Source organism: Papilio machaon, chromosome 9 (assembly GCF_912999745.1).
Source record: "Papilio machaon chromosome 9, ilPapMach1.1, whole genome shotgun sequence".
Lineage (NCBI taxonomy): Eukaryota > Metazoa > Arthropoda > Insecta > Lepidoptera > Papilionidae > Papilio > Papilio machaon.
The window spans coordinates 7,518,085-7,534,323 of NC_059994.1; the positions used below are offsets into that span (position 1 = coordinate 7,518,085).

Genomic DNA, 16,239 nt, shown 5'->3' on the forward strand with positions numbered 1-16,239 from the left:
TTGGGTGTGTGATGGTAAAATATTTTATTTTTCGGATTTTAAGGTCTTAAATAAAATGTTTGGGGACATTTTAATATATTTTTTCGTGCTGTAAATCCGGTTTAGTTACATTAATACGTAAAATGTTTTTGGTAGAATTTATAAAACCAATCTTCGTTGGTAGATTTATGGCAAGGACTCAGTCGAAATTAAATAATTTAATGATAACATTTTCTACAAATTTCAACATTGCTTTGGGAAAATAGATATCTTTTATATCATAAGATGACAAACGAGCAAGCGGTCACTTGAATCCACGTAAAAAACGAAGCGACCGCTGCCTTTAGACATCCGTAATTGCAGATACGTTGCCTACCTTTAATCGACAGAATAGGGGACGCACAGAAGGTGGACATATCCTCTGTTTGTGCGTCCTCTCCTCCATCAAATCCACTTCCCCTTCCCATCCTTTCCTTATAAGAAATGGGCAGGAGGCGAATGTGGACTAAAATTAGGCACTGTATAATGAAAGAAATAGTTTTAAAAAACATATATTTATTATATGTACAAAATTTTTACATCCTCATAGAAATTTAACCCCACCAATTACATTAACCGGCCTTCCCTTGTACTTCTTCGAAATGTCTGCCTCGATCTAGAAAATATAGAAAACAATTTTGAATTTAACACTTTTCACTGGTTTGGTTTCCATACATACAGTCATACCTACAATTCTGTCTGAACATGTTACTCTAATATTGACCTTATTTATAACACAATTAGTTACAAATTACATTACCTGCGCCTGCAGTTCTTTAGTGCGCTGTATAATGCGTGCGAGCAAGGGGCGGAGCTCCGCGGCGCGCGACTCCGCCCCCTGTCGCCGCTCTGACTCGCGCTCAGCCAGCTTTGACATCTTGTCACACACTGACAGCTTCTGTTCTAACTGAGCAGTCAATACGTCCACGTATCTAATGTAAAAATTACAGTTTTATTATTATTATAGACCGACAGGGCTTTTTGAACCGGTTGGAATAAGTTAAACGAGCTGGCGGCCACGTGAATTCGCCGAAATGGCGAAGCGACCCCTGCCCATAGACAATCACAATTGCAGATGTGTTGCCTACCCTCAATCGACGAAGGTGACGCACAAAAAGAGAATATTTAACCTTCCTATGCATCTCCTCCATCAAATCCACCTCCCCTTCCCATCCTTTCCTCATAAGAAGAGTGGGAAGAGAAAGAGGACTAAAATAAGACAACTCTCTAGCGCCCTCCTGTCAACGTCAAAAATGTCATAAGATTCTCTTTATACAGTGACGTATTTTTTTCTTTTATATTATTTTCTATGTCTAAGTAGATTTTAAATATATTCTGACAGAATTAAACATAATACCAGCGTCTCCTTCAACGGTTCAGTTATCCTTTGACTATATTGACAGTATAGTATAGAGGGCATAACAAGTAAACGTCATGTCCATTTATCTCTATGGATAGACGTTGAACAAAAAACCTTATAACTTTAAAACAAAAAGTGAAAAAACAAACATTTCATTTTTAACTATAATTTCTTCACAATAATACGAAAATATAAAAGTTAGATACTAAAAAAAATCATGAATTAAAGTTGAGTCAGTATTCGACTTTAAGAATGAATTAGAAGAAAAATTGCATTATGCGCATTTTTACGCCTATTTCCTATACCTGGGTGAATGTTTAACATTGTGAAGATGCATTATATGAGGAGCTGTGAGATCTGCGGCTGCACGCTGCACGGCCGCCAGCATACCGCCCAGTGCCGCCTCGCTCTCCGCTGGCAACTGCTGCAGCAGGGAGAAAGTCTGCTCCGAAGTACTCGTTTCGTACACACGCATCTTCAGGAACGACTCCAACTAGAAACGACCCACAAAGAGATAGATAATATACGAAAAAAAAATAGTTTTAAATTCCTTTCTAGCAACACTAGTTGTATATCAAGAATATTTTTTCAGAGAATGAATGAACACAGTTCAATTACAAGTGAAAATATGCAGTAGAAATATATGACAACGGCAAACTACAGTTTTGACAAATTAGAGTTTTGAAAGACAGCGACATTCTTCTTTAAACGTTAAAAATAGACCTACAGTTATTTCTAGTGTTAATCGAAAAACTTTAACCTTACTGTGGCACTTATATTATAAATACGAATATTTAGATATAAACACTATCCTGGCTTACCCGTCTTCTGACGAGACCAGGATGATGTTTAAGTTGACCGACATGTGTTTAAGAAACAATGTAGATAATTAGATGTAAGGTGTATTTATTGGAAGGCTTATGGGGCGATATGGTCGCATTGCGACAAAGCCTCTTAAATTATTAAATAAAAAAAAAAATATTTAGATGGACGGATGGATGTTTGTTTGAAGGTATCTCCGGAACGGCTGAATCTAGATGACATTTGTCACAGATGTAGAACATAGTCTAGTAAAACACATATGCTACTTATTATGTATTCTTCTTCTTCTTCGTATACTTCATTACTGAAGGTCGTGCTCGTCCTGATATGCCTTTATAGATGCGTCGACCAGCTGGACTAATTATGTATATTTGTTTTTTAATTCCGCGCAGTCGTGGGCCACAGCTAGTTTAGTATAAAAGGAGTACAGTAGTCTATTTAAAATGTTTATTTACCTCAAGCAGTTGTTCAACAAGTTGATTGCTGGTGGTGGGATTGTCCAGTAACGTAAGGGCCTCCCTGCCTGTTGCCACCCCACCCTGCAGCCCAGCATCCTCTACCACAATACCTGACTCCTCCAGAGATATAGTCGCTAGATCTGCTGATAGATCCTAACACAAATTTTTGGCAAGGTATAAATCTTTTACCGGAAAGCTTTTTGCTTGTTAGTTTACCAATAAATATTTCTAATATTTTTATTTTCTAACTTCAAAGATACTTACATCTGTTGTTGCAACATCAATATTCCCCCAATCAATCTCTCCGCTGGCATCGCCCTCACCAAAGTCAATAGCTGACGTGTCTGCTCCAAAATCTATGGCACCATCACCAAAATCTATCTAAAACAAAAATTGTAATAATTATTGATGTGTATTAACAGAAAAATATTAATGAAATTGTTCATTTCAACAAAAGTACATTTTTTTTCAGTCAGTAAGAAGACAACCAGTCAATTGTTTGTTGATTGTTGGCCTTTTGTTAAGTCTCTTACCGCACTCAGAGTGATTTAATTATTACTTAAGCACACCCTTGGTAATTAATAACCAACTGAGAGCATAAACCCATATCTTCCACTAGACTTTCATCATTTTAAATATAAGTGTGACCTTATTTATAATTTTTTTCTTCATTTGCTTTTTGTAATCTTACTAATATTATAAATGCGAATGTTTGGATGGATGGATGTTTGATACAGGATATCTCCAGAATGACTGTATGGATGTCGCTGAAATTTGGCATAGATGTAGAACATAGCCTGGAAAAACACATAGACTAATTTAGTTTTTTGTTAAATTTCATGGAGATATAGTCAGGGTGACCACTATTAAACAAAAAGTAACAAAATACCTGATCACCAGCTGCCTTATCATCTTCCACTTCAATATGAATAGGATCCAGCTCAACACTCAGTGGTGCTTCACCATAAGTCCATTCATAAACAGTGGTGTTGCCATGTTCTACCATATACTGTAATAATGGCAACACTTGCGGTGCTTCATCACCAAGAACATATTTAGTAAAGGCTGAATATAATTCTATAGCTGGTAATATCGGTTTCAATGATTTACCAATCTGAAATAAAATAAAAATTCAAATTATAACAAGCAGAAGTGAGTTATTTTTAGAGTTTATTATAGTGAGGGTCTACTGCCAGAAAAACCTGGAAAGAAATTACTATATTTTCTTTGTAAACACCAAAATAACATGAAAAATTGAAAAAAAAAGTTTGTTGATTGAAGTAAAGATGTTTTATATGTATGTTTCGGCAGTGAAAACTCACAATCAAACAAATCTCTCTTATTTATTATTATGAATGCTGAATTTTCAAATTTCATTTTAAAACATCTCACCTTATCATATAATTCTGGCAGCTCTTGTAACCTTTCAACTAATTCCTTCTTAATTTTATTGCCCTCAATTCCCAACTGTTTACATAATGTGAGAAATTCTGATTTTCCGGAAGCTTCATTTTTTAAATATTCCATGTGTTTTTTCTCACACTCCTGTAAATTATGTAAAACATAAAAGTTGAATTTTAACTAAACATTAATTTAACACAGTTACAAAATTGAGTTAACACACCAGTTGAATTTGTTCTTCCTTAGCAATTTGTTTCTTTAAACTAGGAATTTCATAGTTGATATTCCGGACAAGCATCTGTGCTGCTTCAGCTAAATATAAATTTTCTTTTTCATAACTTCTAACAACATCCAACCAGTCTTTCATTCTTTGAGAACCATATCTGCCAAAGATGTTTTTCGTATCCGCTTCTGTTTGCTTTAAAATCTCTATGATTTTCAAGCAATGGAAATAATTAATATAGCTACCAGATAGTAAAGTTGCAATATCGTCATGTACTGGCATGTCTTGTATTGCATTGTTAATTTTTTCTCGTACAGCTATAATGTTCTTTTGCCATTCTTTATTCACATGTCGACGACTTACTAGCCAGTCCTGAAGCTTTCCTATGTTAATATCGATAGGTATATTACTTTCCTGAAATTGAATTCAATTTTTAAAATACATTTCGTTACAAACATCTAATTTATTTTCTTGAACTACTTACATCCATCATGTATGTTTTGTATTTATCCAATTTTATAAAAGGGCTACCATTAATATTAATACATTTGTACTTTTACAAATCCGATTTTCCTCTTGCTTCGACTTTTCAAAACTCGCCATATGCCATATGACGTGTCAACTGATGTCAACAAATAGTTGTCAAATTTGACAAATGGAAAAAAATGTTAAACAATTTCTAATGACAACACTGAATGCTCATTGACCTCGATTGATAAGAACATGTAAACAAAACAAAAACCATTTTCTTATCACGGGAAATTATTATTATTAATCGATGACTATAGTAATTACGTGTGTCGCATCAAAGTATTGTGGTTCTAAGCTATTTTGCACATTTTCTTTCTCATAGTTTCAAAATTGTTGCATTAAAATGTTGTTTTATAATATTTTATCTCTTATTTGTCAATAAGCCTCTTATAAACATGGAAGATAATTCAATGAATCAGTAAGTAACCTATTCATAACAATATTATGTACAAAGCAAGTAAAGTAATTTATTTAGTATTCGATTAAATATTTTCGGATATTTAGGGTATGATTTTTAATAGAATATAACATATGTTTCTGTTTCTGTCCTTCTTGAATTATCGTAAAATTAGCAGCTGCCTCCGGTCATTAGGAGATTAGGTCGTTAAACGCTTATGTACAAACGTAATTATAAATCAACAAAAGCTTTCTGAGTGAGAATTGTGCCTCCGAGATGGAATTGTGCCTTGAAATAATGAAAATAGACATAGTTTTATTCTATGAGGTAACATTGTAAAGTTCATGTCAATGTCATCGGTTTTAGAACTGAAGTTTCGTCTAATTTCGTTGAATTTGTGATTCTTAAGTTATTTCAAGATGTTTGATAATTGTTTTCTCAAATCTTGTTATTGACTTAATTCTAATTGCTTGCCAATTAATATTACCTGTGAGAGCATGCTAAACTATGTTCTGTGATTTTTTTGTAAAAGTTCACTATAAGAGTGGTATTACTTAATGGATATGTTATCTTTGTAGTTTTGCAAATGCCACAAATTACGACGAAGGAGTCGAAGAAGTAAATTGGTTTGAAGATGTTATTGTAGATTCCGTAACAACAATGGCGCAAGCATCCTTGCCTCCGGATCTTAACGTGTAAGTTTTTTTTTTATAAATATAATATCGAGGTTTAAAAAATAATTTTATTAATTAACAAAATTGGTTTGCGGACATATTAATATGCATGTTACCAGTTTACTTTTTTTTCTACTTCACTATAATAAAAACATAAACTTGTTTTAAAATTCGGGTTTTTTTAAATTAGACACTTTTAAACAAACAAGAAGTGAAACATGTATTCACATTATCAAAAAAAAAAAAATAAGAGATATATAGAAGGAATGTGATATTGTAAAATATTTTAATTTCCTTTTCAGGTCAGCAGATGGCAGTGGTGATGATGATGATACTAGACTGACTTTAGCCTATGAGAACCTATATGAAGTTCCAAGGACAATTGTTGAAAGATTTTCAGATCATATTAAATACCTAGATATTAGTCATAACAAAATTACGTAAGTAAAGAAAAACAGATGAAAAAACTGTTTTACTCGATATCAAAATGAGATATTTAAGTTAAATTATAAAGTAACAAAAATAAGAAAGTATAAGTTGTTTAGCAAAGTGTGTTTATTTCAGTAATTTAGATGCCATAGTACATTTCAAGCATTTGACATCACTGATAGTGGATACAAATCCGATCACAGAGAACTGTACCCTGCCTCCACTGCCTAAACTGCAGCTACTGTGGTAAATAAATACATAAATTAAATATATTCATACTATATACATATTGATAAAATTAGAATGTCTGTATGTAATTAAAAATATCACAAAATTATGTAATTACTAATAACAAATAACCAATTTATTATGTAATAATTTTATAAAAGGAAGTTTTATTTTTCTTAAATGGCAACACTACTCGGCCCCGTCACTCTACCGAGTTTTTCTTGACAATTATTTTTGTATCTATCTCAATATCCACAAGGTAATCCCATAGTAGATAGATAGTCAAGCCGGGGATTACCCGGCAAGGCTTGACTTATTTTGACACTCAATTAGGCTCAATTAGGTTATGTTTTTTTTTATTCTGTGTTGACAAAGTCGTTGTTGACCACTAGTATTTATATATAATCTATACAATGGTAAAAATACACTTGTTTATTTGTGTCCTCTAGTATATGTGGGAATTTAATTGACTTATTGTCATAAAAATAGCATCTTGTTTAAAAAAAAAAAATCATTAAAATTATTGATGAAACTTTTATATCATTAAATTCCAGGTTGAATCATTGTAAAATTTCATCCCTGTACCCATGGGCAGGTAAATTAAAGGAATCCTGTCCCAATTTGGAGTACCTGAGTCTTATGGGCAACCCGGCTGCACCAAGTTACTTCAACGGTGGCACATTCTATGAATACCTACAGTATAGGTATGTAATTTATTTAATAAGTTTACTTTATTGATTGCTATGTCCGTAAAAAAATGTAGAAATTTAGTTTTATACTGAACCACTTTAAAATAATATAATAATTCAAATGAGCATGTTTTTTTGAATTAAGTTTTTTTAAAACACATGAACAAATATCATCTACAGATTATTAACCATTGGTTTCTGAGACCAAAATTACTGTATAAAACAGTGTTTCCCAAAGTGGGCGATAACGCCCCCTTGGGGGCGTTTGAAACCTAGGAGGGGGCGATAAGGAGCCCAAAAAATGGGGGGCATTGAAATTAATTAAAGTAATGAAATTGTGGTTTTTAAGTTTTAGGGCTGAATAAAAATTAGGGGGCTCTGAAATATAATTGATTTTCAAAGAGGGCGGTGAAAGAAAATAAGTTCGACAATCACTGGTATAAAACATGTCCATGTCATTATTTTTGACAAAACAGATATCAATATGTTTCAAACTGAGATCTTGTTCTCAGAAACCCGTGGTTAGTAAATTATAATATTAATTGAAATTTATAATTATTTAAAACATTAATATTATACACATAAAATCATCATCATCAACCTGCCCTTATCCCTATTTAAGGTCGGCACAGTATGTACCATATGTCTCTATTAGCTGTCATATCTTAATTTATCCCCTTCTTACGAATATCCTCTTTCAAACAATCCATCCATACTTTCTTTGGTCTTCCTCTACCTTTGTAGCCATCCACATTCAACCTCATTACTTTTTTTTAATTTTATTATTTTACACATAAAATATATAACTTTATAAATCTCAAAGTCAAAGTTATAAAACAAAATAACTTATTTTAGATTATTTATAATCTCGAAGTTTCCATCGTTAACTCATCTGGATGATAGAAGAGTGACTGAAGATGAAACAGCAGAAGCTAACCGTCTCTACAAAAGACCATTGGTAGAGAGACTAGTTCGACCGGGATCAGGTGGATTGAACCAGTTAATCCACAGCTCCGTCTCCTGGAATGCCTTCCAGAATAGAATAAGCTCCCTCTGGACGAAGGATAAACAGGGAACAAAGAATTTGTTGATATGACGCCTAAATATACGGTAAATATGATCTTAATTTTATAACATCATACACAATTTAGAAGTTTTTTTGTTAAATTTGTGTCTCGGTACAAATTTTTATAATGCTGAAACAATAAAAACTGATGTTTAAGCCTAATTTTAGTCATATTCCCACCTTTATCTTATAAGGAAGGGTAGGTGGATTTAGCTGCGGAGAGGATTATAGGAAGGAATCCCTAATTCCCTAAGGAAGGAATATACCCCTCCTGATTCGATTAAAAATAAATGTTTTCTTGGCGATTTGATAATATCTTATTATACCTATATACTGTTATGCTTTAATTGTATATTTCTATCGCTATACTGTATTAAAGTATACACTACTCATATACAGTCAAACCTAGATAAGAGAAAACTGAATAAGCAAGAAATCTCTATAAGCGAGTCATTGTCTGATCCCGATGGACCCAATGGACGAGAAACTTAAGTTAAAGAAAATCCTCTGTAAGCAAGGAAAATATCGCGGTCCCTTGAATTATCGCTTATCCAGGTTCGACTGTATATGTTCGACTGTAAATCTATGGATTTGAATATAAACAATACTTTTAACATTATTGATTTTTAATTGTTCCTGTTTAGGAACTTTGGTGCTGTTAAATTCTTTTAATTTTAATTATATAATAGGTTTCTATTGAGTATATTAGAGTAGGTCTCCACTGTTCAAAAACATATTAAATCTATGATAGGAAAATTTAAAAAATATGATATTTTTTTTTATACTCATTTTAAAGTTTAAATAATAAATTTATTATTATTCAAACTTTCGTTATTGTACATTATTTAAACTTTCGACAGTATCATGAACTAATATACGGTTAAAACACTCACGTATATTTATTCGGTGTAGACCGACTAGTTTTGAGCCCATAAGAAACCCTTCATCAGGGTGAGTGGGACTGGTATTATTTCGCGGACTTGGCAAGTCGCTCACTCTAGTCGGTACCGACATTAGACAAATAAACGTGAGTGTTTTAGCCTTTTTTTATACTAATTTTTTTTCTTAGTGAAAACAACAGTTACCATTTTAAAAGGTAATAATTTAATGAATGTTACTTCATTCGTTATTAATTGAAATGATTACGGTAATTCTAGTAATATTATAATTAGATCAATTAATGTATAATTAAAAAAGTTTGTGATAAAGTTGATAGTATATTGATTTCTCATAAAATGCTTTTATTGAGGCATTTTTTTTAACTAAGCCTTTAATTTTAAATGTTAAGTTTTTAATGTTTAAGGTTATTAAAAGATATGTATGTGCTACTCGCGCAAAAACATGACACTTGAATACGATGACGTCATAGCGTAGTTATCTATGTACAGTGTGCAAAAAAGTTTGCAACACATAATTTAAGGAGACTAATTAAAGAAGACACGACAATCTTACAGTGCGTTTCCACTGTCTTAACGCAATAGACATTTACTGTTCTCTACTATTATTTGATCGTTTGAAAATGAACTTGCTATCGGTGGTACTGAGGTGACAAGGATGGCAATCTATATATATAAAAGAAAGTCGTGTTAGTTACACTATTTATAACTCAAGATCGGTCGAACTGATTTAGCTGAAAATTGATGGGGAGGTAGCTTAGAACTAGGAGACGGACATAGGAACTTTTTTTTATCTTATGTGCATTTTTTTTATTCCGCGCGGACGGAGTCGCGGGTAAAAGCTATTGTATATTTCGTTACTGTTTTCCCAATGGAAACATTAAAAATATTCCAAAATATTAAGATAGTAAGTTTGAAGCCATATAAAAGTTCTTCCTGAATGAACCAACTACTGTTGGTTGTAAAGACATTCACCAAGCTAAACTATCATCACTTAAAATCATAAAAAAAAAAAACCAAAAAAATACAGATTACAAAATCGTAAACTTGGTGATATTTTTTTGCATAATATATTTGTTTTCGTAAATTAATTTATAGATTAGATAAAATACGTTGCGTTATATCACGTACATTTTTATCAATACAGGTTAAGTAAAACTATTTCTAATATTGTGCCACTTTACGTAAATATGCTATGTGATTGTATAGACAATAATTTTTAATGTGAGTTGTAATGTTTCGTTTTTTTTTTTAATAAAATTATATTGTCAATATTATCTTTTTGTTTAATTTATAAATTACTTAGGTTTTTAATTCTATTGATTGTTTAATATTGATAAAAGAAACACGATTTAATAATAATAAATAATATTTATTTTAATATCTATATGACTTAAAATTATGGAACTTATTTTTTTATTCACATCATGTATTTTGATCTTCGATTAAGTTAATAAAAATATTATAATTAAAAAAATCAAAATAACAATACATCTTTAGTTCAGTCTATACAACATTTCAAATTATTTTTATAATTCAAACACTACTCCATAGAGACCATAGAGTAGCTTTACTCCGGTTCATAGACCGGGGCAGAGAGTAGAACAGATTTAGTACTTTAGTCGCAAATAAAATTAAGCTTTAAAAGATTGAAATAAGGTTTAATTTTATTTTTCACGTTTTTTTAATAAATAGAAAGCGTAAAAAAACGTAACAAATAAAATTAAACCTTGTTTCAATTGTATAAAGTTTAATTATGTTTGTGATAAAAATACACTGCTGCTGCTTGGTCTATGTAAAGGCAGAGTTAACTTAAACTTCAATCATACAATTCAAGTATTGGTCTTTTCCATGCGGTCAAATCTACAAATGGTATAGCATCATAATCTGTACAGCTGTACTTAGGATTATGCACAGATTCCATCTCGAACGCTTTCCTCTGCACGTAACTAACGCCATCTGTGTTATCACAGATTAGCCGGGCCATAGACGCTTTCTTTATTTCTTTTAGTTGTTCTGTGGACAAATATTTTAAATTAAATTGCCTACTTACTAATCTTATAAAATTAAAAGGTATAAAAGAAAGTTTTGTATTCCCAGTAATGAATTTTAAATATCTCTCACTTAAAATAAAAAAAAATAGTTAAACTATACATCGACTTATAATTGTTAAGATCCAAAAAGAGACAATCACAAAAGTATGCTTCGGCCATTTAAAGCATTATATTTTTTTGTTGCAATAACTTACCAGGCGTAAACGAATGAGGCATTTCCCCGTTGTCATAAAAGTATCTATCTCCAATCCTCGTCCGATAGAATTGTTCGGCTACAATGCATTGGAAGGTGGGGCCAAGGATCGATCCCTTGACACTCTTCTCCATGATACCACCCACAAACAAATCAATATCGTCTACGGACTCATAGATTTGAGAGAGTGCGTTTATACGCTGGAAAAAAAATGTAAAAAATCTTTATTCATGCATATAAAAATATGAGTTTCTCTGTGTTTATTTAAATATACTGTAATTAGATTAATAATATATCTATATATATAAAAGAAAGTTGTGTTAGTTACACCATTTATAACTCAAGAACGGCTGAATCGATTTAACTGAAAATTGGTGGGCAGGTAGCTTAGAACCAGGAATAGGACATAGGATAATTTTTACCCCGTTTTCTTTTTTTTTTTTTTTTATTCTGCGCGGACGGAGTCGCGGGAAAAAGCTAGTTTTTTATATATTATCATTTGATAAGTGATATAACTTTTGTAAAGAAATAAAAATCTTACATCTTGAGGTATTTCTCCTGTCAGGTCTTGAAAACTTTTTGCTCTTTTCAAACCGCACGTCTCTCTGAAAAAAGATTTATATTATTCAAATTCTAATGTACATCTCAATTATCTACCAGGTTCGATTGTATTTACCTACTACTACGAACAACAACAATGTAATCACACCCATAAACCACAGGGGTAGACTGAGATTACGATTTCCATTCGGCGAAGTTCTGGCAAATCTCTCTCGCTTCTACCACATTAATCAATCTACACTTGCATACTCGATTTTAGGTACTTTTAATACCACTACGAACTATATTGTTGGTATAAATCCACTACGAACCTATAATCATTGTAAGATGCTAAACCATGATCCCTCCCCCTCTGTATGTCCATAGCGACGAGGTCCATCCCCCACTGGTTGTTCAACTTGAACAGCAGGTTGGTGATCTCCCGCGTGCAGTAAGGATCAGATTCCGCTGAGCTCTGCATGAGAATTCCACGCACGATGTCATCTAATGACTCGCAGGAAGATTCCACTAGTGCAGGATTGAAATAGTGGTCGCTTAGTCTGGAACATGTTTTTTTTCTAAATTAATAATTTTACTTATTCTACAATTATGTTGTCTAATATAGATTACTAGGTGTCGTCTGGAATCAAAACGCCAAAATTTTGAGACACAGATTTTCTTCCTCACTCTTTATGGGCTTTTCCTAAAGGAATCTAATGTGTACTTACTTGTACATATAAGCGCAGTGGTAGGTAGCGGGGCAGGTGAGGAAGGAGTCCGGTATGACAGAGTGCAGGGAGCGGAAGGCCGCCGCAAAGGAGCCCACCACGCCCGGATTCACATCGGGGTTGTAGTCGCGGGTATGAAGCGCGCTCGGCACAATACGATAGTACCGCAAGTAGCTCTCACCTGGGAAAATAGTACTATTATGTTCACGACTAGCAGTTGCTAGTGATTTCGTCCGCGCAATATTTTAAAAAAACTAATAAAAAATATAGCCTATGTCACCCAGGGATAGTGTTGCGTTACAACAGTGAAAGGATTTTTCAAATCGGTTCAGTAGTTTCGTAGCCTATTGAATGCAAAGAAGCAAAAAATCAAATCTTTCCTCTTTATAACATGATAGTAAGTAGAAGCCAGGATAGAAAACTTAAAATTAAAAAAAAATCTTTCTCTGAAAATAAGCATTTTCTGGATATCAACCGAAGTATCATAAAGTCAATTACCAAAATTTAGTGGCAACCATTCCTGGTATGTGATGTGCTGTATCTCCGCTATGACTATCTTTCTCGCCTCCTGATATATCTTCTCATCGGTCCACAGTGGGTTGAGAGAGCTCAGGATATCGGCAACTCTGTTGTGCTCTCTCAGAAGCAGCGTGTGGATCACTGCTAACGTTGGGGTTTGGTTAACTCTGCGGTCTCCTAGGATATAATTAATTCTTATAATCTTAAAGCGCTTGTTCCATATTAACACAAAGACCTTCTTTGTAGCTTTGACCTTCTAAAGCAAAAGATAATCTTTTGAGAAAAGTATAAACTACAGTTATTAGTTTTGGCATTTTTTGGTCAGACTGTATGCAAGGAAGAGTAGTACATAATGTACTGACCCTTCATAGGGAATAACCTCCTTCTTTTTGAAGTCTAAAAGTCTCTTACCAGCAAGATAACAAGGATCAGACGTGTTCCGCAAATCACAAGTCTTAGAATCTGCTGTCGGTAGGAAGCCGCGCTTGCAGCCAGGTCTAGTCTTCTCCTTCAGTCTACCGCCGCTTCTCTCTCTCAGCTTAGAAGCGAGTGCTGGATCAGAACCGTACAGTGGAGATCCGTCGAGGAAACTCGTCACTGTATTCATCTGGATCAACAATTAGAAGACTAAAGTAAAGTAAATCAAATAATATTGATGTTGTGGGGAGTTAAAGGGTAATAAAGTAAGTTTTAAAACGCTATACCTCTTGGAATGGCTGAGATAGCTTAGTATTTCTATGAGCTTTGGTTAAAGCACTCCCTTTCTCTCAATAGTATTTATATATCTTTGTCTCACCTGTTCCGCATATCCCAAGCTGCAGTCATCTCTAGGCGTTGTAACACTTCTTACAAAATTAATGCAGCGGACGCCATGTTGTCTGTAGAAAGGGTCGTCATCTGGTATACAGATAGGAATGCATTTGTCATTCTGCCACTCCTGGGGAAGCACGTCACGCCCTCTGCCATAGCAGCACTGAATGCCTCCTTCATCTCATAGAAACAGTAAAATTGCGTTGTAAGAAAAACAAAATGCGATTTATTCCATGTATTATGATAAAAGAGTTATACCATTAACTTCCATAGCCTGTGATAGTAAATCGTGTGTGACGAACTGCCCCCACTGCATGTTCATATAGGAGAGAGTTCGGCTCGGGACAGGCCGGTCGGCGAACAGTTGTGTCGACAGCGTCCGCGGGTTTGGCAGTGGCCGGCCGCTCACTGCCAATGGCATAGCGTAGATACCTGGAAGATGAAAACTGTATCATACACAGGACCGTCTTAACTGGGATTACAATGGATGCGATGCCAGGCACGTTATTTTAATTATTAGGGTACTTACCATCGCTGTATCTCGGAGCTGCAATTCTAGAAAACGGCGCACCCGCCCGTCCCCAGCCTGGATGCTTTACGTTGTTTGAAGTGCCATCTATGCTTCGATATTTTGACTTAATGTATGGTGTCTTATACGGCTTACAGTAAGACACATCAGTAATTCTGATGTCTTGATCTTCTAAGCACGTCATAAATGTGTTCGGTGTCATATCATAACTGAAAAGATTAACTTATTTATTTCTGCAGTTAAAAAGTTGTTTTGTGGTTTAAAAAAACGTTAAGTTACAATGTACGAATATTTCTTCTAACTACTTCAAGTAAATTCTAGGCTTGGGCTCGCTTTACGACAATAGTAGTATGGAAGTGTGCGAACCCACAACCATTTGATGGTATGTCCCTTCCTTTTACCATTAGTCTATTGATCTATAAAGTAGAAGTAAAAAATCCAATATATCTGTCAAATTACATTGGTACCTTCAATACAGTTACGAGCAGGAAAATACAAAATTGTAACCTCAATGATTACCTCGAGCACACTTTCATCTGCAGAAGTTTGGTAGCTGTTAACAACTCGTGGGATACTTCGGCCGACTTCCTCGCTTCCGGTGATAGCTTCGCGGAGAAGAAATGGAAGAGTGCTGGTGAGGAAGCGTCCAAGCATACGCCGTTCTTCGCCAGCTGAGTACCGCGCTTATTCGCAGCGCGTGACAGCTCGCGACCGCATTTCAGACTCTCTTTTACCATCTCTTTAGTAATCAACCCTCGTTCGTCATTCAAGTATTCTAAAACAGTTATGAAATCTGTTCACCAATTGTGCTAATTATTAAATCACACTGCTATATTACTAGCTGTCGCTCACATGTCCGCGCGGAGTTTTAAAATAAATAATAGTAAAAAAAACATAATAAGTAGTCTATGTGTTCTTCCAGACTATGATCTACATCTATGCCAAATTTCATAGAGATCCGTTGAGCTGTTCTGGAGATACCTTCAAGCATCCATCCAAACATTCACATTTATGGTATTAGTAAGATTATACCCTGTCGCACAAAAAATATATTATCTTCCGTATTATCGCTTTTATAGGACTAATCCTTAATTGCATCTTTTTAGTTCTAATAATTTTATGAATTTCCACTGCCGAAACCAAATGTTTCGGCAGTGGAAATTCATTTTGAAACATATTGCTTTGTTTATTTTTTCAAAGATAATGTGAACGTAACATAAAATTGTTTCGAAAATCAAAAAATACAACAACTGGCAGTTAATTTTGAATTTTTGAATGTTAGTGACTTTTATTTTTTGGAAAAACTTACCAAGTGAATTAGGCGTTAATAAATCCTTAACTAAAGATGTAGCGGTTGCCAGCATTGGGCAAACGTCCGCTATTAAGTCCTCAAATAAAAATTCCCAGCCAGTGTTAAAACAGCCACTAACACTTGTCACAAAAAAATAAATTAACACAGATATTACTAAAACGTTTTTACTCCCGCGAAATATAAATATAGGTCCCATGTTTGAAAATAAAATAGTTAATTTAATAGACTTTTTCTATTTATTTTAACAAGGTAACATATTTTGAAATTAACAGCACATTCTTGTTTTCATCACTTGATGGCATGAAAAATATAACACTGTTTTAACCGACTTCAAAAAAAGAAGTTTTACCACTTAGTTTGTA

General features: G+C 33.8%; 3 protein-coding genes across 5 annotated transcripts; 1 reads left to right on the forward strand and 2 right to left on the reverse strand.

The window, feature by feature from the left end:
- Positions 1-562: 562 nt before the first annotated feature.
- On the reverse strand, positions 563-4,900 carry LOC106712916 (CDK5 regulatory subunit-associated protein 3). Its single transcript, XM_014505593.2, has 9 exons — positions 4,767-4,900; positions 4,283-4,696; positions 4,051-4,203; positions 3,548-3,772; positions 2,923-3,039; positions 2,656-2,811; positions 1,684-1,871; positions 779-950; positions 563-634 (listed from the first exon to the last, which is right to left on the reverse strand). Exons 1-9 carry the CDS (start codon positions 4,773-4,775, stop codon positions 563-565), a joined length of 1,506 nt encoding a protein of 501 aa, XP_014361079.2. The 5' UTR covers positions 4,776-4,900.
- Positions 4,901-5,099: 199 nt separating this feature from the next.
- Positions 5,100-8,382, forward strand: LOC106712922 (leucine-rich melanocyte differentiation-associated protein). Of its 2 annotated transcripts, none has more exons than XM_045679385.1 (6): positions 5,100-5,231; positions 5,789-5,905; positions 6,187-6,324; positions 6,449-6,559; positions 7,096-7,245; positions 8,086-8,382. In XM_045679385.1, the coding sequence occupies exons 1-6, from the start codon at positions 5,209-5,211 to the stop codon at positions 8,324-8,326; spliced, it is 780 nt and encodes a 259-aa protein (XP_045535341.1). In that variant the 5' UTR covers positions 5,100-5,208; the 3' UTR covers positions 8,327-8,382. The 2 variants fall into 2 exon arrangements, with proteins under 2 accessions (XP_045535341.1, XP_045535342.1); XM_045679386.1 differs by lacking the exon at positions 5,100-5,231 and adding an exon at positions 5,577-5,699.
- A 2,593-nt stretch (positions 8,383-10,975) lies between these two features.
- LOC106712921 (peroxidase-like) lies at positions 10,976-16,010 on the reverse strand. Of its 2 annotated transcripts, none has more exons than XM_045679292.1 (11): positions 15,085-15,412; positions 14,566-14,774; positions 14,295-14,468; positions 14,023-14,216; positions 13,638-13,833; positions 13,206-13,403; positions 12,708-12,888; positions 12,312-12,539; positions 11,981-12,044; positions 11,441-11,639; positions 10,976-11,208 (listed from the first exon to the last, which is right to left on the reverse strand). In XM_045679292.1, exons 1-11 carry the CDS (start codon positions 15,300-15,302, stop codon positions 11,012-11,014), a joined length of 2,058 nt encoding a protein of 685 aa, XP_045535248.1. In that variant the 5' UTR covers positions 15,303-15,412; the 3' UTR covers positions 10,976-11,011. The 2 variants fall into 2 exon arrangements, with proteins under 2 accessions (XP_045535248.1, XP_045535249.1); XM_045679293.1 differs by lacking the exon at positions 10,976-11,208 and adding an exon at positions 15,875-16,010 and having other exon boundaries at positions 11,392-11,639; positions 15,085-15,340.
- Positions 16,011-16,239: the final 229 nt, after the last annotated feature.